This window comes from Girardinichthys multiradiatus, chromosome 1 (genome assembly GCF_021462225.1).
Source record: "Girardinichthys multiradiatus isolate DD_20200921_A chromosome 1, DD_fGirMul_XY1, whole genome shotgun sequence".
Lineage (NCBI taxonomy): Eukaryota > Metazoa > Chordata > Actinopteri > Cyprinodontiformes > Goodeidae > Girardinichthys > Girardinichthys multiradiatus.
The window spans coordinates 16,231,117-16,258,018 of record NC_061794.1 but is presented as its reverse complement, the minus strand read 5'-3'; the positions used below and the strand labels follow the sequence as shown (position 1 = coordinate 16,258,018).

At 39.3% G+C, this 26,902-nt stretch overlaps 1 protein-coding gene across 1 annotated transcript in view; it reads right to left on the bottom strand.

The window, feature by feature from the left end:
- sema3h (sema domain, immunoglobulin domain (Ig), short basic domain, secreted, (semaphorin) 3H) overlaps positions 1-26,532 on the bottom strand; it is a 105,344-nt gene extending 78,812 nt beyond the window's left edge. The window contains exon 1 of the mRNA XM_047369319.1: positions 26,015-26,532. Within this exon, the coding sequence (XP_047225275.1) occupies positions 26,015-26,129 (115 nt within the window). The 5' untranslated portion in view covers positions 26,130-26,532. The remainder of the gene's footprint in view (positions 1-26,014) is intronic.
- Between the last annotated feature and the right edge of the window lie 370 nt (positions 26,533-26,902).

Sequence of the window (26,902 nt, the reverse complement as noted above, 5' to 3'; positions counted from 1 at the left end):
TGTGGGCGGGGGCTGGGGTAGCGCTGCGTAGGGCCCTTGCCTTGACATTGCAGCGGTGGGGGCAGGATGCGTGGTGGTGCTTGGAGCAGGGTGTGTGGAGCTTGCGCTGTGTGGGTGTGGCTCTGTCAACTTTTCAGGGATGAAGCTCACCTGTGGGGGTGTTCCCTTGTGCTGTGGGGAGGGGATTCATGGCATTTAGGTTATGGGGCATGTGTTCGATATCTGTGTCCTGGTTGGAGGTGGTCCTGTGGGGAAATTCATGTTAGGGTTCATTGTGGGTGGGGGGCTCATGGGGTTAGGATCATAATTAATTTGGGGGTTGGGACTATTTCATTCTGTGGCGGCTCTGGTTGGCGGGCTAGTTTGGACCATGCAGACCCTTCTTTTGTTCATGGCCACCTCTTCGGATGAGGAGGGGGGTTGTTGGGGACTGGGGTCACTCAGATTCGAGCACCAGCCCGGGTTTAGGTGCTTTGGCGGTCTGCCTGTCTCCACCCCTGGAAGGACGGGGACCACCTCCTGGGTCCAGAGGCTGGTTGCCCATATGGGGCATGGGAACCTGGACCTGGGAGTATAGAGTATGTATAATGGGTGTGAGTGAGTGTACGACGTCCATTGTTGTTTGTCTTTGCGTTGGGTGAATGGGTGTTTTCATGTGTAGGCATGAGGGTGGGAATGTGTGATTGCTACAGTGTGTGCCTGTTTTTGTGTCAGGTTGGGTCTTGGACTGCTCCCTCTCCTGGATCAGTTTAGGATCCCTGCCACACTACCTGCTGGTGGTGGGTGTTTCTGCCTGCTGGTCTACTTGTGCTTCTCTGTGTCTGGGGCTGGGTGCTATGGTGTGTGCTGGCTCACTCCCAGTAGCTGGATCCATTCTACCTTGTATCAAATGTTGGCTGGTGGTGGTGGTGTAATGGTCTGGGGGATATTTTATTCACACATTTAGAACCAAGTAAGTATCGGTTAAACACCACAGCCTACATGAGTATTGTTGCTGACCATGTCCGTCTCTTTCTGACCACTGTACTACCAATGTTCTGATGGCTACATCTAACAGTATAATACATAATGAAACCTCAAATCATCTCATATTGGTTTCTTGAATACGAGTTTACTGCACTCCAAAGGCCTCCACTGTCACAGATGTCAATCCAATCGAGCACCTTTAGAATCTATTGGATGGGCAGCCAACAAATTGGTATCAATTGTGTGATGCTGCGCTGTTAGAGGAGTCCCTTGTGCACAGCCAACTGAAGTGTGTAACTAAGCAGCCAAAGTTTATAATTCCTGTCACTTTTTTTTATTCTGTGATTTATCATGTAAAATGACATGGCCATGCTTTTTCTGATCTCCCATCTGTTCACCATCTTGTTGTTTGCTTGGTTGCATTTCTTGCAGAATAAAATTCACAAAATCCTTGGGCATAAGGCACAGCCTTGAGGCTAAGCACTGACATTGGGCAAACCTCTAAATGTTAAATATCTGTAGTGGCAGTCAAACCGGATTATATAAACAGCAGGTAATTGTTTTCTTCTTGTATCCAGCTCAAGTAGCATCTAAAAAACATGTTTTTCACCCAGCAGTAGGTTGGTCATCCAGAGCACTAAATTCAGTCATCTGCTCTGTAATAGTTGTTACCTAATTTCTGTTACTTGAAAACTTATCTCCCTTTTTGAAAGATATTTCTCTACAGTGTGTTGCTTCACCTTACTGGCTTTCAGAGTTAGAAAGGTGAAGTCTTTGTATTGGGCCTGGGGTTTAAATGTTGAACCCTTAAACAAAAGTGGTGGTACTGAATGCAGCTCTTTCATAAGCATCTCGAGAAAAGCCCAAAACGTTCACAAGTAGCACCTGAATTGCTTTTTAACCCACACTCATGTTAGCGACACATGCTGGCATGACAATCACAGCATTTTCAACTGAGAAGAGAGTTGGGGAGTGGAGCCAGCTACTCCAATACCAATTATTCAAAAATGCCCTGATTGTGTTCCTGGGCCCAAACCTGGGAATGGATAAGAGCATCTGTAAGTGTTGACTATGCAAATGAATTTGATTATTTTCCTATTCAAAAATTACACGCAATCATGAAATCTGACTGTAAAAATGTTTCTGCAGTTGATTTGATATAGGCAGATTTCAAGAAAGATTTCAGAAAATGAAAATGACTAAAAGATTATCTAATTTGCATTAAAACAGTTGTCCCTAACCTCTATCTGATTTTGAATAAACAAAGCAACAGGCATCCTGGAAAAGCATACGGATGAATGCTAATTGATGCATTTATAGACTAAAAAATGTAGGAGGCTTTAGTTTTGATGCATTTAATGAACAGAAAAAAAAAAGGAATACTGATTTTTCCAATGTGCCTTGATGGTCACCAGGTCAGTGCTGACCAAGGAAAGAGTGGATGAAATTTAATCAGTGGTCAGTTGCTAGGTGAATCAATAATGTTCAATCAATCCAGCAAAAAGCACATTTTTCCAGTAGGCAAGTTCATATTTGACAATAAATAAAACAATTACCCACATTAAACATGCTTTAACACATTCTCTACGATTATAAAAAGACCTAAAAAAATTACATATGAAAAAAACCCAAACATTAGTGTTGACCTTTTTCCAGACTAGCAATACTAGAAATAAGCAAGCGTGGCAGTTATCACTATGTGCTGAAGGAAACTAAGGAGAAACTCGTTCAATGTCAGCACATCATTATATATAGAGCAGAGCACCTTACTGCAGTGAAACAGTCATCATTAGTAGTATTTGTAAGGAGCTTGGGTTCAAGAGGTTTTGAGGTCCTAGATTTCAGTAAACATTTGATTATGGCACATTGCACCCACTCTTTGTGCTTTCTGTCTCTTCTCCTAATGAATTTTTTAGCAAAAGAAAAAAATCTAATTTCTGGAAAAACAAATCTACTTACCTGCCTTGTCACCAACTGTGTTTCACCAATTAACGTCTTGAATTTCAAACACACCCTCATATCAGCAGCCTACTACTGAAGGAAGGAAGTTTCTAAGAGGCTCTTACTTTACAGGAAATCAAACCCTGGTGGAATTCATGCCTTCCTGTGCCTACTCAAGCATCCAGCTCTTCACCAAAATTACTGAGTGCACCTCAGGAGCAGTATGACCTTGTTTAATGTAATACGAGGGGAAGAAACTCTGCTTAACTGAATGTGAAACCACTGCTGCGGTGAAAATGCCAACAAGATTCAGCATCTATTACCCGTTACCCAAAAAATATACGGATAGATCCTTATGTACTACTAGAAATCAGATAACTTTTGAGTCAGGATCACATGTTTTATGTTGAGCCAACTCTTTATGAGATTACAGCCCTGGCTTTTTTTTCTTTATTCTGCAGACACCTCTGCACGAGCGCAGACGTTCTCCGAATATTTGAGCCCATAAGAATGAGTCACCCTTATTCAGTATGAACAAAATAAACAAAACATCCACAGCAAACACAGACCGTTTCTCAGTCATGAAACACCAGCTGCACCTACTCCACCCTAACTCTTGGGACAGTTGTCTTGGATACAGCAACCATGCCAACGTAATTTAGGAGGGAGCTTGGAGGGGTGTCTCTTGGCCCTCCACCCGCTGCCACCCTGTCTCACACACACATGATTGATTTGGCCAACACCTCTTCACAACACTTTTCCTAACAGGGTCGATTGGAGTAATGGAGTGTTTCTAAGATATCAAAGCCATTTGTTAGTGTTTGTGTGTGTGGGGGGTGGGGTGGGGGGGTGGGGGGGTGGGGGAGAGACACACACTTATTTCCTGATACAAAAAAAAAAACAACTGCTCAGCTGCCCCTCCCAAGCTTCTCACTCACATGCAGTGTCTGTAAAATACCTTACACTTATTGCACATTTTGCCAGTTTATGACCACAAACTGCAATGTATGCAATGATATAGAAAAGGGTTTGGTAAAACCGTAAACCTACTAAAAACATGACAGTCCACCTACAGTGCCTTGAAAATGTATTCACCCTCCTTGGCATTTTTTATGTTTTGTTGCCTCACAACTGGGAATTAAAATGGATTGTAAGAATTTTCACCATTTAATTTACAGAACATGCCTACAACTTTCAAGATGTGTTGTTTTTGTTATTGTGAAGCAATGGATGGTGTTCTTGGGATGATGGAATGTGTTGGGTTTGCATCAAACATAGCTTTTCCTTGGTGGTCGAAAATTTCAATTTCATCTGACCAGAACACCTTCCCACATACATTTTGGGAGTTACCTACATACCTTTTGGCAAACTCAAAATGTGCCTTTTTATTTTTAACACTGAATAATGCCATTTTTCTGGCCACTCTTCCATAAAGCCTAGCTCTATGGAGTGTACGGCTTGTTGTGGTATTGTGGACAGATGCTCCAGTCTTGGAACTGCAGCTCCTTCAGGGTTACCTTTGTTCTCTGTGCTGCCACTCTGATTAATGCCCTCCTTGCCTGGTTTTGGTGGGCATCCCTCTCTTGGCAGGCCAGTTGTGGTACCATGTGCTTTCCATTTGAAGATGATGGATTTGATGGTGCTCAGGGGGAACATCAAAGATTTAGATAATTTTTTAAAAAGTCACTCTGAATTTTGTTCCTGACAATAGCGTATTGGTGTTCATGATGTGACCCCTCTTGCGTAGAGGTGTTGCAGCCACTGGGGTCTTTCAGAATAGGTGTGTCTATACTGAAAGTTCATGTGACACTTAGATTACACATAAGTGGACTTAATTTAACTAATCATGTGACATTTGAAGGTAATTGGTTGCACCATAACATTTTAGGGGCTTCATGGCAAAGGGGGTGAATACATATGCAGGTTGTGCTTTATTCAAAGACTCAGCCAAGAGGCCCATTGCTGCTCTGGAGGAGCTGCAGAGATCCACCGCTCAAGTGGGGGAATCTGATGACATAACTATTAGTTGTGCACTTCACAAATCTGGCCTATATCGAGGAATTTAAAAAGAAAGCTATCTCTAAATGAAAGCCAGAAGAAGTCCAAGTTTAAATTATGCCACATCTTATGTATTAGACACAGCAAGCACATGTAAGAAGGTGCTCTGGTAAAATGAGAACAAAATTGAACTTTCTGACATACATGAAAACATTCTAGGTTAGGGTTGGAAAACCAGCACTGCACCATTAACCTGAACCTTAATGGTGAAAAAAATAAGTTATGGTGATTTTTTTCCTTAGCAGGGACAGAGAGGCAGGTCAGAGTTGCTGGAAGATGGATAGATAATTACAAGGCAATCATTGAAAAGAAACTATTAGATGCTGCATATTAGACTTGAGGCTAAGGGTCGCCTTCCAGCAGAACAACCACCCTAAACATGCAGCCACAGCTATAACAGAATGGCGTATATCAAAGCATATTCATGAATTAGAATGGCCCACTCAAAGTCCAACCCTAAATCAAGATGAGAATCTGTGGCAAGACTTGAAAATCGATATTCACAGATGTTCTCCATCCAACCTGACTGAGTCAGAGCTATTTTGCAAACAAGAATGGACAATAAACAGCTGACAATCTTTGCTGAATACAAATGTCCTGAAAACTTTTCAGATTTTTATTTGTAACAAAATTTGAAACCTTTTTTTGAAAACTGTCTCCTTTTACTTTACATTTATGTGCTACTTTTGTTGGTCACATAAAATCCAAATTAAAGACATTGACATTTGTGGTGGAAAGATGACAAAATGTGAAAAACTTCAAAGATAATAACTACTTTTACAGGACAATGTTGCTGCCAAGACTGGAATCTTCTGACCTATAAATAACCAAACACAGATACAAAAGATAAACCTGCTCTCGTCACAGCCTGCAATAACTTTCTGAATGGTAGTTTTGAGAAAGTGTTCTTAACGTTTTGAGAGCAAAATCTTCAAAGACAATTTGATGATTTGATTCGCCTACGGGAAATTCATTTCGCAACTCTGCAGCCCTTTCAAAAACCCTGGAATGAAATTGATTTTTTTCAAAACAACTTGCAGCTCCCAAAATGTCTTCAAAACACACAGAGAGCTGGAGGAACAATCTGGCGCCCAAGTAGCACATTGCTATACAGCATACAGAGTAGTTCATTAAAAAAAGCATATTAGAAAACCATCAAATTGCGCTTTTTACAGTGAAAAAATGCTTTTAAGTGTAAATAGTGTCTAATTGCCACTGGTATAAAGTTATTCTTCATCTGGTTCTTTTAAATAGATTATTTGAAACTACCTTGCAGACTGCAATCTTATCGAGTGGTACTGTAATGACTTCTGAAATGTTCACCAACTTTAGTGTAGCCAGAATACAGACGTCAAATTTTTAAGAGAAATAACACATTTAACGTATCAGACCCTTTAAACCTCCCAACTATTTTATGATGATAAAGGTGTGACCTATCCTTGTTAGAGCTTTGCTACTAATGAGGATTTGCTTCTTTCCATCAATTCAGTTAATTTTCTATAAACATGCTACACTTGATTTTTTTTAATCAGTCTTGGGTATGTGAAAGATTAGTAATATTGACTTTAATGCATTATTAGTTTATTGTAGCATCATACTTAAGTCATTTAAAGACAAAAATGTCCCATTAATCTTCATTAAAACGACAATTTATTATCTTACAGCTATTGAAAACATAATCCTGTAGTATTAGATGTTAGGGTTTCATTTTGATGAAAATATAGATAAAAGTCAAATTTGTTTTATGGTTCACCCTATAAAATCCATCATTTCCTCATCTTAGGACTGTACAATAGTCATCATTTTATTAGTTGTTATGCTATTGAGCTTAATAGGTTTATGGCCATAAGGCACAACAGGGCAGCACAATGTATCACAAAGTAATGGCCATTGAATCAGTGTGTACAATATTAATATGGCAAAGGACTGCTTGAAATAATAAGTGTTAGCTCTTCCAAATAAAAAGTTTTAAGATGAAATAATGTAGAGCTAAAGAATGTAATAGGTGGTTACAACAGGGAAAGTAGTGGTCAGTTGTGGTCAGCAAAAGCAGCTGTTCATACACTTACAAGTACTCACACACACATCCACACACCTATACACAATAGCCCAGTGCAACAGCCCTTATCAGCATCAAGTTGACAGCAGGGTAGAAAAGTTCTTGACCTCTGATCAGAGCCAATTGGCCTCTGACTCCTGTCACTGGGAATCAAAGACAGAAAAGGTTACGGTGTAAAGGAACAGACGTGCTGCACCGTAATCCTACGAGTCTGTGCCCACATACTAAAACCTGTACATGAATGGTTCTTTCTTTTAGTGCATGTGTCTGCCTTTCCACATCTGCCTCTGTAAGTGTGTTGTTTATTCCATGTTCATATGTGTGTGTGTGTTTATGTGAATGTGTGTTTGTTAGAGGGTACATATTTTTATCCATGGTGAAGATTAGGTCAAAGGCTGCTGGTCATGGGAGCACTGATGGACCTCAATGTGATTAGAGCAAATGTGTGGCGTGTGATGCAGCTAAGGACATTCTTGCACTACAAATCATTCCCTCTCTCACACACAGACACAAGTGTATGCATCTGTGTGCTGCCAAATTAACGAGGCCAAATAAGAAAAAGACTCATTTATACAGTGGAGGTAATTCTCAATAAAGAATTAAAGGGATTTTTTGTTTTTGCCTTCCAAGTAGGCGTTAAATTATATTGGATGTTCTAAGATGCTCTAAGATTAAAGTTCTGATGTACAAAATCAAAACAACAGAGCAAGTCTCCCCGTAAAAATCACTTCTGTTAGATTCAGTTTTATTAATTTCTTTCCATAACAACAGGTATCCTGGGGTGTTTTGCGTTAAGAGATCTGACAATTTCCTATGAGCAAGCACTTGGCGCCAGTTTATCATGATATAATCATCGGCTTTGTCTGCTGTCTTCAATTTGCCACATGGTGTTCAGTGCAGATAACAACCGTATGATACAAAATGGAGAAATTTGAATCAGTGAATTCATCTCCAATTTGATTTATTTGGCTAGGGTCATGATGAAAACTCATAAAAATATAAGGGAACTGATCAGAAAACAAAGTACAAGTAGATTGAAAACAGTGGGCATGTTGTCTGCTGGATCTGTTTAAGATGCCTGAAGCATATAGTAGCTCTGCTCTAAGCTACAACTTCACTTCTCATCTTCTTCCTAGGCCAGTGCCCTACTTCCAATTTTAAAAAGATAACTGTCAGGGAGTTTCAACATGTCTTCCTTCCTCTGATCCACCTTTTCATACTATTACTTCCTTTTCTTGTCACTTTGAAGGACGAATCAATGCCCAGCCTGATCCAAGTTTCAATTAATCAAAATCTGAAAAAGAGGTCTGCTGGATTTTTAAAATGCAAAAAACTTACTTCATAAAAATACAGCACAGTCTTGCAGAGCAAATTCCAAACTGTTATTACTATTTTAGGCAAGATAAGCCAGGCTGTCTCTGCCAGCTAATTAAGAGACATCCCTGCTACCCTGTTTTGGGTGTCTTTGCCTTTTTGGATCAAAATTATACAAAAGAAAAACAATCAAGTTTTTTTTTTTTTTTACATTTTGCCAGATTACAACCAAATCCTAGTTATCGTGTTAAGGAAATCTACCACTGCACATCACAGTGAAAACACCATTCTTATGGTGCAACATAATGAGGACAGCATGATGCCCTGGGGATGTTCTTCAGGGGAGACAGGAAAGCTGGTCAGAGTTGATGGGAAGATGGATGGAGCTAAGCACAGGGCACTCTGGGAGAAAAACCTTTTGGAGACTGCAAAAGTGTGAGACACAAATGTTTACCGTCTAGCGTGACAACCAGCCAGAGTCACAGTGGAATGGTTTAGATCAAAGCATATTTATGTGTTAGAATGGCCCAGTCAAAGTAAGACTTAAAATTTGCTGTGCAGCCACGGGAAAACTTTACAGCTTTCAGGCTGGGCATGTAAAGCTGTTAGTAAAGCTGTTAGAAACATACACTATGTTGCAGCTGTAATTGCAGCAACATAGTGGTTCTACAAGCTGAATACAAATACACAAATCTTTTGAGATTTCTATTTGTATAAAAAATGTCCTTTTCCTTCCACTTCTCAATCATGTGCTACTTATGCACCTTTTCCACTGGCTCGTTTTAACCAGCACGGCTCCACTCCACACGGTTTTACTCAACTCGGTACAGTACCAGTTGTGTTTCCACTCACCCACTGACGGCTGAAGCTATGGCGGCTGAAGCCCCGCCTCCATCAGTGTAGTGCGCTGTGCTGTTATTAATGTTACTGTGTTACATTGTCATACTAAAGTAATCTGCGTTGGGACCCCAGCCATGGATTACAACATAGATGAATATGGACTCCAAACTGTACATAAACAGAGGCCAGTATGAACCTTTCTACACCTTCCAGTATCACACTAACTTGCGCCTAACCCAGCCCATGAAGAGTCATAGCTGACTCCCCGTGACGTCACTGTTTGAACAAAAACATCCAATTTTACTAAATGTGACAGCTAATTAAGCACTATTAAGACTCATTTATCCAGAAAGTTTTTGCTGTTCAGTAATGCTAGTGCTTTTTTATGTATAAAATGATCCACTGGGATAATTATCTGGAACTCAGCCAGAACTTATAAAATAAGGCTCAGAGGTTTGTGAAGTTAGTTTTAGGTTGGATATTTGATATTGGTGCTCTGCAAATTGGCCGGGATCTTCCTCCCTTTGATCTGATCTAGGCAGTCTGAATACGGGCAGCTGCTCTCTGTCTGCTCCCTCCTCCTGCAGATACTGGTTCACTTAAGGACCGTCAATAAATTTCCAAGTCAAACACGTTGTTTCATGGTGGTGTTGTTTTGTGTGTTTTGGGGGAAATGTTTGTGAGTCTTAACAGCTGATTTTATGTGTGATCAACTGATTTAGGATGTTATTAAATACAGCACCCTGTTTGCATGTATTTCAGAAAGCTGATGTGTTCTTTTATTTTCTCTTAGCTTTCAGACATCGTTTATGATTTGTAAATAGTAAAATTATATTTCGGTTTGACCCGCTCCAGCCACTGTGACTCCTGGTCCCATGGCCAATCAGTGAACAGCAGTGTGTTCATGTTACACGTAGTCCCAATTTAGGAGAAAACTGTAATGGAAGCCGAGTGGAGTGGAGTAGGGCCAAATCGAGCCAGTGGACAAAGGACATTTGTGTTGGTCTACTACATATATTATAACACCACTAAAACACATAGTTTGTGGTTGAAATATGAAAAACCTTTAAGGGATTTGAATACCTTTGCATGGCACTGTGTGTGTGGCTTTGTCCAGCTTTAGGCTGACAGTCATAATGAAGCAGATCTGAGCACAGCTGTTGTTGTTAAGGTAAGGTACTCAGCCAGTATGCGCGGTTGTCATAAGATGTGTATGACGGGAAAAATCCTTTTGGCATACGGTGCGGAGAATGTCAGCGCAGCTTTTTCATCTTGGCATCACGGCAGCATATTAGGACAGAGTTGACGTCCTGGTCTCAAAGGACTGTGATGATGGGACGCTGGATAATTTAAAAGTTTATGAATAGTTAGGAGTTGTCAGATGGAAACTAACTGAATCCACAAACATATATCAATAAAAACAAAAAGTATATGGGATGAAATAAAAAAAGAACGATTTCAAACATTTTCTCTCTCTTTAGACTCCAACTGTATTGCATTTCTTATTGTAAACTTAAGATAAAACCTTTTAACACCCACAGACACAAGGTTCCTTTATCATTAATCTGCCCAATAATTCTCTCAGCCTACAGCATTGTCCATCTGAAAGCATTAAGGAACTACACGTGTGTACCTTTGTTTCTGTGTCTTTGTGAGCATCTGTCTTTGTCAGTCTGTTTGTCTGCTCACTGAGCCCCAGGGAACTTTAGCTGTCTGGTGCAGTGTTCCCAAAAGGAGGACTTTGTTGGCTGCGCCACAAGGAGGGTGTCAGAGGAGGAGGGGGGGATGGGCGGTGAGGAAACCAGGGCACATTTCCTGTGGAAATGGGGTTATCACTTCACAATTACTGGCGCAATTACAGGGGGAGGCCTGCAAAAGCTTGGGAACAAAGCCTATAGGCACACAGATGGGCCCTCGAATGGAGACATCAGCATACATGGAATCTTATCTAACACTTATGTCTACATGGTGTGAAAAAAAGAAATCGCACCGTTTTGTCAAAGACAAGTAACCCCATGTTCTGTCTTTCACAGAGTGCCTGAATGTGTCGGAGAAGGTCATCTTGGTGTCTTAACCTCCTGCTGTGACAGAGTGGCTGAATCTATAATAGACAATCATGATGTTTGAGATTATGAAGTAGTTATCTTTCCACTGGGACACTGTAAATCTTCCCACATGCAGGATTAACTGTCTGCTTCACCCCTCACAGGATGCAACTTAAATTTGGAAATCCAGCCCTCATTACTACTCAAGCACCCCAATTCTCTATATGGGACCACTTTTGCTCTGGTTTCTACAGACTAGCACTGGGACTGGGACTCATTTAACATTTTTTCTCTTTTATTTTTCTAAAAGATGAGAATCATCTTTTAACCTGTCAGATTCATCACTTTTCTGATGACTCCTGACCCCAATTTTTGCTCTACAATTACAGGCAGTATACAAAAAATATACACACAAACAAGCTCTACTTAATGCTTCTTGCTGCTCCGTTTTAGTTCAAATCCTCTAACACAGACATACCAGAGCAGAATTATGGCCAAACACAGACCCACCAGGTCTGGACTGCATCACACAAAGAGCAGACCCACGTGGACAGCTTGACCCTCGACCTTTTGACGAATGAGTATTTATCATCATCAAACTGTTAGGATTGGGTCGCCATGATGCAGCATTCACACAATACAGCCTGTTCTCTGTTTACATTTAATCCCAGTTTCTTTTTATTGCCATCTGTCTGAGAGAAGGTTTGTGGTTATGTGAACTCTTCAAGTCAGCCCTGCTCAATGCAGAATAATGCTGTTGGTCACATAGATCAATTTTAATCTCTTTACTTATTTATTTGGTCTGGGGACATGGACTCCCAGCTTCCTTTTAACAGCCCAAACAAAACTGTATGCATGTATTTTCACTGTGGGGTAACATCTTAAAAATAATCAAAAGGTCAGACCAAAAATTTGGCAAAATCTTAATTATATATAAATCGAAATGTTCGGTTGTTGGGTGTTTTAATCCACATAATTCATCACACCATCCCCTAGCAACTGCATCAAAGTGCTTGGTAAACTTTACTTTTCATGGAAATGTTCCCAAAGCAGTTGGAGAATGAACTCCCCTTTAAGGCAACAGCAGCATCTTCTGGCTTGAAGTACCACACCATTTTACATCAGTTTGTTTCACAGAAATGTGAAGATGTGAGTCATTTAGAGGTAAAATAGTCCTATTTAGTATTTTTGCAGTTTTGGTCTTCTCACACCTGACTTGTTCTGGCATTAGAAGCAACCGTCTGCCACGGGACGTTTTGTACCGACCACATGTCGATATCGAACCTTGGAAAGGTTTCATCCAACTTTGGCAACAGATGATTTTAAGTGATTTACTTATATCTACTCCTAGTCTACTGTAAGCAACAGTACCTTCAACAACTTTGACATTCTAAAAATAATATTTACCAGCAGGAGGTCGCTCATGGTTAATTTGGTTTAATCAGGAGTCATAATCTGTCATCATTCACACAAATCAACTGGCCACAACAGTTAATGCAAACAGGATGTATTTAAAATCTAAAAAATATATAATATAAATGCAACCAAATAGCGTTGATATTGACCAGATAGTGAGATTCAAGCATCTGCTGTAAATTTTCAAATTCCTTTGTGGAGTTATTCTGGTTGAGTCTGTCAGCTGTATCATTCTGCTAGTCCTCTCTATCTCTGCCAAGAATAAACTCAGCCTGTCAGACGTTCATCAGCATCAAAGATAGCGTATTTCTGTGCTTTCCAGGTCCCATAGTTGTTTAAAATTGATCCCACGTCAGCTGATGAGACGGATTGATACAACTGTTAGTTTGCATCATTTTGAGCATTATTTTTATTTTCCAACAAGCTCACATTGCTATGATGCCTTTCTGCTACAGGTAAAGTAACTATTACAGATAAAGACTTCACAGAACCTCACTCCAATACAATCCTAATTGTCCAAATCTTTAAAGCAAAGAATAGGTGGCTGATTCCTGTTAAATGTCCACAAAACGCAGCAAAAAAAACAATCTTTAACATCTTGCTTCAGAAACATTTCTATCTTTATAATGGAGGTAAGGTGGTAGGATTTCCAACGCTGTCATAATCTGCCATTGAGCAGGACCAAAGTAGCAACACGACATCAGCAGACGCATGGTGAGGATGGATGTTTTAATGAAGCCAATGATAAATTTACAGAACCATGGAGACACAGGAACTGGGAGATGGCAACAGATGACCCGACAGATGACTGGGCCACACAATACAGACCTAAATACAACCAAGACAAAACGAACTACATAGAAAACAGGTGGGTGCAATTAGCAGACACACACAAACGGGTCCGGGTCATGAGAAACATGTTTCCATTTTAAATACTAATAACTTGACTGAAATTAATTGGATTGTGTGTAACTGATATGACTTTATGAATTGACTGTACTGATCTGATTTAAATTGGAACAAATTTTGATTCTGCATAAGTTGATATGAACTGGATCTGCCCTAGGATAACGTTTGTTGTGAACTGGTCCTATATAAATAAACTGAAAAAAAGTATATTGGACTGAATAGCATGTCCAATTCGTTCTGTTGCAACTCTGTGGGTAAATGAGTCGGGAATGGGTTGTAGTAGCAGTGCTTTAGATTTTGATTCATTGTGGCAATGTCTCTTTGCTCCTACTGAGCCTGATACTTTATGACTCTGTGGACTCATTGCAAGTGGAAACGATTTGTGGCCTAGGCTGGCGACTCGCAGAAAAATCACTGCAGTGTTCCCTCACAGAATAATTACTGCAACACACTTTCCTGGAGTTTACAAATGTCTGCACTAAAGTGAAAAATCTCTGCTACCTTTAAGCTGTCTGTAGCCTCTACAGCCTGACTCAACGTTAAGGCGTTTTAGATGTAAAGTATTAGTTAGAAAATGGGACAATAAAATACCCCAACATTTTACAAATAGGCACTTTCTGAAAATAGTAGCCCCTCTGTGAAGGTTAGGGGTAGTTGTGATGTCTGCACTGATTTACAGTCAGCTTTGAGGGCCAGTTGCATGACAAATTTATGCTTTAAAGCGAAGCTATAGATGATAAAGCTCCCTATCTGCCACACTACATCCTCTCATTTTTAAACAGGAAAAGGAAGTCCGACTTTCTGTCCGACTGTGGCACATGTCTGATCTCTCCATCACTGACAAAACAGAGAGGATCAGATTCTTGTGGTTTCTCTTTTTTAGCATGCAGCCATGGGAACATCAGCATGGAAGCATCAAAGGTTAAAAACTCTGGCAGACATGTAGCACTAATCTGAAACCTCACTTTATGCTATTCTTTTATGCATGTGATCCATTCAATATATTTTATTGTTATGATTTTATTGTACAGGGAAAAGGAAAAAGATATTTATTTACATTTTTAATCTGCAGCATACAAAACTCTTCAGTTCTCACATCAAGTCCTGCCTGCTTTGGACTGTATAGACAGATGCTTCTCCCCTCTCCCCCCCTAATAGTTCACGCTGTGAAAGCGCAACTTCAGCAGAAAACCGACCTGCTATGAGGCACATATGTGAACAGAAATATTGGACATTGTAAAAACTTTATATTCTCATAATTTCCAATCTTCTTAAGTAAATCCTAAATCTATTTAGCAAAAATACAAAAACAAAAGTTAAATAATACACATTACTACAGACACTTTAAAATGTATTCACTCCATCTCTGAACACACCCTCATATCCTGTGTCTCAATCTCGATTTAATCTACAGCTAATGAGGTAAACTAATGGTCGGAGTGAGTCCGACGCTGCTGATACCATCTGGCTCTGGTTTCTAGCTGGCCATAAAGTCAAGTGTGCCTTTGTGGATTAAAACTCTCTAATGCTGCTGAGGAGAAAGGAATGCTGTGAGAAATATATGTCTGCAGGATGCTGAAAAGAGAGGGAATAAAAGATACTTAGATTGTGTTACATTGTGCCCTTGTTTACTTAGTTTTAATTCAGTCTTACTTTACTGTACCAGTAGCATATCTCAATATTCCTTTGTAAATTCTAAACAGCACTTGGATTTCATCAGAAAAAATTATTTTCAAATTTCCTTGGAGCAAATTTATACTTGGGGGAAATGGAAGAAATTCAAAGCCTGTGAAATTTTCTTTAATTACAGGCCCTCGGCTAAAGATAACTTCAGATATTAGCATCGGAATTGTCTCAAGGGTGAATTTACAGCATGCCCACTGTTTTTAAAGCTTGTTGCCAAAACAAGGTTTTAATTAGACTCCATTAACTGTCTCTGTCCAGAAAGAGGAGAAACCCACAAGCATCAAGCTTCTCATGAGCATTTTTAAAAGTTTCATAACTACATTAAGTTGGGCTGCTGGGATGTTTAAACAAGTCCTCCAACTATCTCAGAAAGCTAAGTTTCAGCTGCAGAGGAGCTAAAAGCTTTACCCTACAAACAAGGCTTAAAGATGCACACCTCTTTATATTTTTGCCAATTTGCTGCGCAAGCTACCAGCAAATTGGGACTTCTTCCAAAGGAAAAGGCTGTCTTGGTTTAAAAATATTGTGAAATGCGGGGTAAACAATCAGCTCTCGTTTCACTTTAACAGTAACAAGCAATCTTACTGTCACCACTAGGGTTCCATTAAAATTAATAACGAATATCCGGAGTGTGTGCGAGATGAATGTCCCAGTGAATTCTACATTTCAGCTACATCCCCAGCCCACAGCATGGAAAGTACTGGCCTAGATAGGAACAGATCTGAAAGAATGCATGAATAATAGAGTATTTCTTTATTTTAATACCGCTTTGAAAGCTTTTGTGCTTTATTACTGAACTGCACAAAGAAAAAAAAAACAGAAAGGTAAAGTTGGGGAAAGTTAGGGAAGATGTGTTGTGTGCACCGGACTCGAGAATCTAATTCATTTCAGGGAAATGTCATCATTTAAACTGAGGAAACATTTAAATAACCCTTGGACAGTCAATGGGTTTATGCATTATCCTAAATACTTCATGGTTACAAGTATACTGTCTTGTTTATGTATTCGCACCCGTTGAAACTTTTTTTCTGTTTTGCCATTCTACAACATGGACTGCACGGTGACGCAGTTGGTAGCACTGTTGCCTTGCAGCAAGAAGGTCCTGGGTTCGGTTCCTGGCGGGGGGTCTTTCTGCATGGAGTTTGCATGTTCTCCCCGTGCATGCGTGGGTTCTCACCGGGTACTCTGGCTTCCTCCCACAGTCCAAAGACATACTTGTTAGGTTAATTGGTCAATCTAAATTGCCCTTAGGTGTATGAATGAGTGTGTGCATGGTTGTTTGTGTGTTGCCCTGCGATGGACTGGTGACCTGTCTAGGGTGTACCCTGCCTCTCACCCGTAGACTGCTGGAGATAGGCACCAGCTTCCCCGCGACCCACTATGGAATAAGTGGTAGAAAATGACTGACTGACATTCTACAACAAACATTGCTATATTTTTATGGGATTTTATGATTTTATGTGAAAAACAAACACAAAGTAGCACATAATTGTAAAATGGAAGAAAATGATACATTGTATTCTTTTACAGATTAAAATCTGAAATGTGATGTGCATTTGTATTCAGTCTGAGCTAATACTTTGTAGAGGCATCATTCACTGCAAGTCTTTTGGGGGATGATTCTACCACCTTTACACATCAAGAGTAATTGCTTTTTATTCTTCTTCGTCTGTGAATTTACATTGTTAAAGTCTTTCAACAGACACTCATATGGATTTAGGTCTAGACTTTGACTAGACCATTCTTACATGCTAATATGCCTTGAGCTAAATCAAGCTGCTCTAGCTATTGCTGTATGCTTAGGGTTGTTGTCCTGCTGTGGAGTCCCAGTTTCAAAAGTATTGGGCTGCCTCAATGTTTGAGTTAGGCTTTGATTTATTTTAAGGATCTATTTGCTGCTGCTTAAAACTAATGGTAGTCAGATCAGCTGGAGCTGCTAAATGTCTTCAGGACAACAGACTTCCATAATGTTGTTCTACTGTTATAAAAGCCAACAGGTAATTTGGGTTGAGTAATGAGGGAGCTGCTTATGTTTCAATGTTAACTCTGCTGGCTTGGGACTGATTAGATTTTTTTATTCATAAAGAAAAACATTTACATGAAAAACCCAAGATGTTTGGAAACATAATAGAAGTCTAGCTAATATTTGTGTGCACCTTATGTATCTCTAATGAAAAGAACACTAAAACAAACATCCACATGAGCAAATATGCATCTTGACAGCTATGAATTAATGCACTCTGTCTTAAATACCTAAACAATCTACATGCTAATGCCATTCCCCACATTTACATTAAAATGTGGATATTTGCCTACAAAGAGACAGTTCGGCAGCTTTATGTAACCATTATAATCATGCAGCATCATGCAGGTAAAATCTCTATTCATACCAAAAATTACTCATATGTACTGCCAGTAATCTCCTGTGACTGATAAACATAAACGTCTCTAGCAAACCAATTCATGAAGTGAATGCTGCATGAATAAAACATGACTTTGTTGCCATGGGAATTAATAGATTCAAACTGACTTAATAAAGCAGGAACAGTTTTATTTTTTGACAGTGCAGAGGGTTCTATTGTCAAGAATTTAAAAGGTGGTGCTGGTGATTTGTATGCATTCGCTGACGAAAGGCACATGTAAGACCACTGCTTGATGGCACTCTGGCTGCATACAAATAAAAACATATTTAAGTACACTTGCTAGTGTTTAAAAAGTGTTTTTCTTCTGTGTGCAACTGCAGTCTCTTGCATGGACAAAGGACAGGTTTCACCAAACAATTTGCATGAAAATGCCTCATCTGTCAGGGTGTATGTGTGTGTGGCAGAGATGCCATCTCTAACTGCCACCAACCACTGACTGGGATAATGGTCTTATTACACTGGAGCTAGTGTGTGTGTGTCAGCCTACAAGTTTGATTTAGCCATTAAAAGATAGGTGGAGACTTAGAGTAGGAGGTAATCAGGCATTTTTTGGAGTATTTTGAGCTTTATTTATTTCCAATTTCATGAAGCTCTCTGTTTGTACTGAAGACAATAAATCATAATTAAACTTATAGTGAAACTTGCTCTTTGTCAGAGACTTATATCCATTTTAGATTTTTTTTTTATAGTTCCTTTGTATCCACAAAGTGCTCTAATAAACACAAATAATAATATAGCATACAATCTAAAACTAGCTAAACTTTATTCAGAGTTTCAGTTCGTGAAAGAACAACCACAACACAATTTTACTGCATAGATTGATGTTGCTCGAAAGGAGCTTTAAAGCCAAATCATCCTACTTACAGTACTGTGCAAAGGTTTTAGGCAGGTGTGAAAAAATGCTGTAAACCAAGAATGGTTTCAAAAATGGATGTGTTAATCATTTATTTTCATCAATCAACAAAATGCAGTGAATGAACAAAATAGAAATCTAAATCAAATCAATATTTGGTGTGACCACCCTTTGCCTTCAAAACATCATCAATTCTTCTAGATACACAAGCACAGTTTTTGAAGGAACTTGGCTGGTAGGTTGTTCCAAACATGGAGAATTAACCAGAGATGTGGATGTAGGCTTTCTCATATCCTTCTGTCTCTTTATGTAATCCCAGACACACTCAATGATGTTGAGATCAAGGCTCTGTGGGGGCCATACCATCACTTCCAGTAAGTCTTGTTCTTTCTCATGATGAAAATAGTTTTTACACACATCCTGCCTAAAACTTTTGCACAGAACTGTATGTATAAATGTATCCTGAATTCTCAGGATTCTTGCCTTTAAAAGCATATGCTATGCTTCTGATTATGTTCAGGCATGGGTATTCGCAGACTGAAGGGTCTTAAACCCAGCACATGACAAGTGAATGGTTTAGTCACGTTTATGGCTTTAGCAGATCAATATTCTTCTGGTTAGTCTCTAACTGAAGGAAAGCAAGTGTTAGACCCTCCTAACAGAAAAACACAAAATACTCTTTTTGGACATTAAATCAACAAAATTATACTCTGTGTAGATCCACCTTATCCAGGGTCTATGGAGCCCTATACAAGGAGAAAACAATGACTGTTTTGAAGACATGCATCCAAGCCCCTAGCATGTCAGGCTCAGTGGCATAGTAGACACGGCACTGGCTTCTTAAGCTAAAAATTGTGGGTCTGTGTCCCAACTGGTGTGTTTAAAGGTTTTCTTAAGCTAGCTATGCCAACTGATAATTTAATCATTTACCACAATAGTAGAAGTAGAGAAAAGACATATACCGAGGTGGAACCGGCTCATAGAAATCACATTACAATCATGCCAACCTGTCCCAGCTGTAGACTGTGTAGTTCTACCTGGTATCTTTTCACAAAGTGAGAAAAAAAAATTGTGTAGTTTGTGTGTATCTATCAAAATTAATATAGAGGCAGACAGACTGAAGATGGTTAGTCGCTCAGTGTTTCTTCTTTGCTTCAGCACAAACAAGATGTTTGCTTTGCTAAAAAAATGCTTTAACTTACTGCCCCCCTCTCTCATCTTTCCCTCTAACGGTTGCTAACCATGATTTTGCTTTAGGAGATTCATAGGTTGTTGATTTAGATTGCTATATGGAAATCACACAAGGTTGGAATATAGATCCATACTCCTTTGTATCAAAAATAAATCACTTTTTAAACACCACAAACGAGAACAAAATGACACATTAGCCACATTATTGACAGTGGTTTGAACTGAGGATCAGTAGTGCACGGTGGTGACCCAAGTGCTGATTCTGAATTGTGAATAGACGGTTAGTAGACCTCTGTTGGCAACCGATTGTTCTTGCAGTTTATAAGGCTTAGCATTGTTGCTGGTTGGTGGCATGCTTTTGTCCGAGCATCCCAGTAATGTCAGTGCTCTGTTTAATCATTGATGATGCTACTGTTGTGATCTACTAGGCCTTGGGCTCGTAAACCATGACTGTGGTTCAATTCCCATCTGGGGTAACAAATAGAATGTAGTAAAATATTCATTTGGCTAAAGGTCAATTGACTTAATGTGCTTCCTGTTTAATAAACATAACAATGGTTGGTAAAATCATCTATACACCCTTTTTTGTTAGATCCTCTGGCCTGAAACAACTGACGTAGGTCATGAAAAGCCATTTAATTTGACAGGTCCTACAGAGACAAAGTGTACCCCCCACACAGACTATAACTAAATTTTAGGCCCTGGCAGTAGAAACACTGGATAAAGTAATTATAAGCTTATAATGATACATTTGAAAAAGGTGAGATTATTACATAGCACATGTAATGTATCAAATTCAGTCAAGACAAAGATTAAGCTAATAAAAACGAAGAGAATGAAGGAGGATTACCCCCAAATTCTTCATCTTCAACTCAAATCCACAGCTTGATAGTTTCAATATATTTGGCTTCAACTTTAACTCAACTGAAAATTTGTGGACTATGCTATAAAGAGGTCTGTGCCAGAAATCAACATTTTTAAAAGAGCTTCACAATTTCTGAAAAGAAGAACAGGGATCAAAGACTCGAGTTTTATGCTAGAAGCTTCAAGGTGACCACAGAAAGCAGGTGAATTCTCTGCAACTTGCTTAATGGACCTTAAAGAAAATTCTGATTAAACTCAATTCAATTTATGTTTTTAAATTCACTTGTTTTTCTTTTTTTATTCATCATTATTATACAGCTGCCGCACTCATTCAAATCACTGGGCTTTGCCTACTCTCTGCTTCATGAATCTTTGTAGGACACAATTTGTTTCACCAATGAAATGAAATCATTCATTTAACATCAGACTCCACTGTTGTTTTCTCAATTGGTCTCCTACTATGAGTCCCAGTGAAAACGAAAAATCACACCGTGCAGGGTGTCTGAGCTGCCAAACAATGTCAGAGTCAAAGTGTTTGAGTGGAGCTCAAATCCTTCTCTAATTACAGTAATTCCCTTCCAAAAAATCTCTGCCCTCTGTCTGGGTAAAAGCTACATTGTGGAAATTACCACAGTGTAGAGCTCCCGTGGAGAGAAAGAAAGAGCACATACGGAAACACATATACACACACAGGAAGATGGACATCACAGTCCTTTCATTCATCACACTTTTTTTGCTCTCTCTTCAAAGCCAGGCATATTGGCCATTGTAGATACAGAACACACACAAATCTGTGCTGTTCAAAGACAGAAGGATTTGCCTCAGTGGAACACAAAACAAAAAGAGCAGTGCGCATTCAGCCTGACAGTGAAGCAGATTTGTTTATAGATGCATACAGAAGCTTTTACTTTAACATATCTATACATGTGCATAAATACAAGCATACCCACATCGAACAGACTCAGGGATATGTGATTTACAGCCATCACACCTACACACAGAAACAGTGCAGAGAGAAAAGGATTTGCAACCTTACAGATTTCTTTCTCTTGTAGCTTTATCGTGAACAGGTAAATAATTCAGATAATCAAACACATTTTTATATAACAAAGATAACCTGAATAAATACAAAAAGCTGTTTTCAAATGATTTCCTTCATTAATTGGGAAAAGGCTATCCAAATCAACCCTATGTAAAAAAGTAATTGCCCCACTTGTTAAATAATGGATTAACTGTGATTAAACACATTTTTGGAAAGTGATTTCAATTTGGGCTGCACAGTTGTTATGCTGCGTCCCATTAACCTCAGAAGTCGGAAATGTGAAGTCCGAGTTCACGTCATCTCCACGTTGTAGTGTTCCAGTTTCCTGCTAGTTTTCACAGCAACTGTACCAGCAGTCTTACAACAATAACAATGACAAGAACACTGTTCTACGTGGTATTTTGTGCATGCAGCATTGAAACAGCGTTGAAACATCTCATCTTATAAACACTAAAAAGTAGCACATGTACAACTGACTAAATGTTACATAGATAATGAAAAACTGCTATAAACTGTGAAAGGAAGAAGGCTATACTATTATTGATGGAGAAGCAGCCATCTTGAACGTAGAAGTTGTTGCCCCAGCTTTCGGACTCACAATTCCGACTTTCGGGGATGTTCCAGTTGAAATTTCCAACTAGGAAGTAGGAAATTCCAACTGCTGGAGAAAGGCACCAGAACCCCCTGCAACACCGCAAGGACAATTGGGCACAGAAAATGGTTGGGAGGATGAGCTCAGTTTTAAAAGCATGCTAGACCTACAGCATCACATTAATAAACCCTCTCTTAAAACATGAAGTAAAAAAAATGTTCGCAATCTAAAGAAATTTAAGAACAGGTTAAAAACAAAGTTGGTGACATCTGTTAGTCTGGAAAGGAAAGGTGGGCCTTTTGGATGTCGAGTGACCCATTACAGTGAAACTGGAACAGCATTTCAGATAAAGAACATACACTCAAACCTGGTGATGGTGGTGTGGTCGTCTGGGGCTGTTTGCTCATTTGGGACCCGGAAGCTTACCATAATTGATAGTACCTTCTAAAGCATACTGGCATGTCCACCTCTGAATGAATCAAAAAACTAAATTAAGATTTTGTAGTGGCTTACCCAAAGTCGGGACTTTGATTACCTCCCTCTACAGTAAGGTAAAAGACTCATTTACAGTTGGTGCTGCCTAAGGTGGCACAACCATTCATCCATTTCTATACCCCTTCTTCCATAGCTGGTGCCTATCTCCAGCAGTCTATGGGCGGGAGGCGGGGTACACCCTGGACAGGTCGCCAGACCATCACAGTGCAACACAGAGACACACAAACATTTACACCTAAGGTGGAATTAAACTCGCCAGGAGTTGAATAGGACCTTCTTGCTGCAAGGCAACAGTACTCCCAACTGAACCACTGTTCAGCCAGTGGCACAACCAGTTACTAGGATTTTTCTTTACGTAGAGCCAGGTTGCTTTTTTTCCCCTCAGTAAGTTAAATTACCATTTGAAAACTGCATATTGTGTTTGCTTGGGTTATCTTTGTCTACTAATAAAATTAGTTTGAGGATCTAAAACACTGTGCCACAGTGTAATGGTACATGTAAATTTTTCAACCCTTTAGCAGTTGTTACAATTTTCCCACTTAAGTCCCATTGGACACAGATTCCCACGTGTGAAAAATCAAACAAGTCTTTTCATCTTCCTTTTTTTTTATCGATTCCAAGGTACAATTGTTCAGTGTCAACTTATTTATAACACAAACAGTTGGAGTTTCAACTTATGCAAGAAAATGTAATCAGCTGCTTTCTCCTGCCACATGATTAGAGGATGCTGAGTTTACCTTGCCGGAACTAAGGGCTTGGATGCTCCAACAATCCTTTCAATTTGTAGGAGATTCATTGTAACTAGAACTAAGAGGACAAACCCTAAATCCTGTTTTAATTACAAGCAGATCTTTGCCTTCTCATGACTAGCAACCGTCAGGATTGTTACCAGCAAACAACAAAACACCCCGAATGGGTCACAGTGTTAAGCTCCACCCTGTTTGGTGAAACAGAATGCATCAAGACAATTCCAGAAGCATCAAATCCTCCCCCTGTCACACAGACATGTTAAAATCCTTCTATTCTCCAGTGAGACAAACCCAATCCCACTGCTGCTCCCACAAGGTTAACACATACAGTTTAACAACTGACAGTTGATGCAGCACTACAGGAAATCTATGTTTAAAATCCATCAAACGTCACATTTTTATTGTTACGTCTACGGTTTGGTCCAGTATTCAACAGTGTGTTTATTCTGCCTATTGCAAAGTGAATCGAGAGTAGAAATGAAAAAAACTAACACACTGTAGTTCTTGACCAACAAGATACAAGATACCTAAAATTTCAACAACTTGGGGCCATATTTTCTCATTTATTACAAGGTTCTGTTGAATCCATCAACAAGATTTTCCACCATCCATCCCATGGATCTCACTATGGTTAACAGATCCACCCAGGGCCAGGGAATACCTAGGTTGGTTGGGATCTGGATCTGGGATTTCTGCCATCTGACAACCACAGGCACTTCCAAACCATGCAGGAGCAGTTGATGCTGACAATGAGTCAATTTATGACAGGGAGGATATTCATGCTTGTGAAAGTTGTGTGCCAAATAAGGTTTCCAAGATGTTGGCAAAAGACCAAGAGGAAATAAATTTAAAGGCAATAAAATGATACCCCATCTAAAACCTCGCATCTTTGATTTTGGTTCAGGAAAACGTTGCTGTACTGATGAAACTAAAAATGTATTCTCTGAAAATTTCTGCAACCAAAGGCAGAATGTCCTTGATTGTTTTTGTAATATTTGTTGACATGCAGCAGAAACAGAGTGTTGATCTGGGAACACAAAGACATAAAGTGTCCCTCCCCGTTTTCTGTAACTGGGGTTTCAGTGGTTTCATACCCAACTTTTCCAGGTATGAAATAGTCCCGTGGGACATCAGTTCAAACCTCACAGCCTGATGTTTTGACAACTCATGGTTTGAGGTAATTTTCTATAATCGTCTTATTGTCTGTGGCAAGAAAGTGTGACTTTTATGACTTCGACAAGGTAAATATACCAGCAAAAGGCAGCTTAAAGCTAATAGGTTACACCAGGGGTCCATTTCTGCCATATTTGAGAGGAGTCAACCAGCACAAATAGGGATCAGAACCAAAATAAATGGAAATATGGTGTAATACCAAGATTTTAGAAAAGTATATGCAATACTTGAGACTTGTTAAGACTCCTTAATTCATGAAAATACTTAACTACAAAATATATTAACAGATATCTATGTTTTCCAGACAAAGTAGGTATAGGTACAACATTAATAAATTTTTAATTGTGATAACATTGCTGAGAATTGTTGTGGAAATATCGAATACGTTTAATTCACATTTTCCTGACACTTTTCTTTCTTTAACAATGCAGAATGTTCTCACCACTCTTTTAGCTTTATCATCTCAGCCTTTAAAGATTTACATCTTGTGTTAACATTAGGGGCAAGGTCAAAATGCAGAGAGTGAATGCCTACAAACAGAAATATAACATCTTACCAAATATCGCATTTTCAGGAATCACAATATTTCATACAATTATATTGCAATGGCGATTATGATTCAATATATTGTGCAGCTCCAGTATATAGGTAGGTAATGGTTTGTTTACAGGTATGAAATGGATGGAGGGACAAAATGGCAACTCAAGGGATGTAATGGAGCTACTAATTGGCGAATTAACACAAAGCTAAAGACACTTAATCTGATTTTTTTTTTTACGAACTTAGGTTAGCAAAGCAAACCCAAAGATGAGAAATAAAATCATTAGTAAGCCTCCAATAATAAGAAGTGGTCACAGAATCCAAGGTTTTCACTGGTTGACCTCAAACTAATGCACCTGCTTGCAGTAAGATTCAAGTTTATTCAGCTTAACTCATTTTCTGGAATTTTTTTCTTCTACAAAATGGTTTAATTGCTGTTTGTAGCTCTGGTTCTCCTCTATATCTATAGGTTTTCTAACTTTAATGAGTACAATTTCATTCAGTACAAAAAAAACAAAAAAACAAGAAGCATGTATGTAAAGACAAAGGATTTTCATTCATTGTATTTCAAAGCTCTTAATATGAAATCAACTTTTTAAACAGTCATTATGTGATGACAATTCACAAGTTTAAAGAGACTTCATGCTGAGAAAAGGTGTGGTGGTGAGGGACACAGACAGTGAAACTAGATATTAGCATAACAGTTCATTCAATAATGGTGTCTTCAGAGATGCAAAACAGAAGATAGAGGAACACAAAACTATGCAATTTCTCTACTAGTAAAGCAATGTGTTGGTATCAAGAGCGGAATAAATAAAAACAGTCTGATCCAAAAAAATTCAGCACATTGTCTCTTACCGGAGTGTGTAAACTGTAGCCTTGGTTGAGCTGCTCTCCATGCTCCCGTCAGAGGGACTCCAAGGTGGGCTACCAGAACCGCTATCAGCAGCCAACACATCTTCCTCCTCATCATGCACACTGAGCTGTAACCTGGCAGAATGAGACAACTCACTCAGCTCCAGAGTCTCCTTCCTGAACCAAGTTCTAAAGTCTTAACCTCTAAAAAGCGTCACAAAAACGACAAAGTTTGAATCCTTGAAGAGTTTATGTCTTTAAGATAATGAATCCAAACACTTTTAACAGTCGAAGTGTGTCCGCCTCGCCTTCATCCAGATCCATAAAATAATTCCCTGCTTCTTCTACGAGCGGCACCCACACACGTCTGTGTGTTTGTGAGTTTACATGTGCGTGCGGACTTCAGAGATGAAAAGTAGAATGTATTCCAAGAAAAGACTGAGGCGTCTCTCCACTGCCTCCTCGCAGCTTGACAGCTCTCTGCTGTTCATGTGTTGCCCCAGCTCCCCTCTGCATGTGCTTTTTCTTTCTCTCTGTGGAAGGCGGAGAATGAAGAGATCCCAGATCTTCGTGACCACCCAGCATACACACACACGCACACACACGAATGTGGACAAGCTTGGCTATTCAATGTTCTGGGAAAACCTAGTTAAAGTGGAAATGAGACAGACAAATCAGCTTTCATCTTTATTCACGTCTCCCTCACTGCTTTTTTTCTCCTTTTCTTTTTTATAACCTCTCTCTTGTAATAAATATTTTCTTCCTATGTGTGTCATTTATTATAGAGTGTGTGTCAATCTAAAACCTTGAAATACGGGATTAAGATTAATTTTGAAAAATAAAACAAGACAAATTCAGTTCACTGTAAATACTTGATTTGTTATAAGTTGC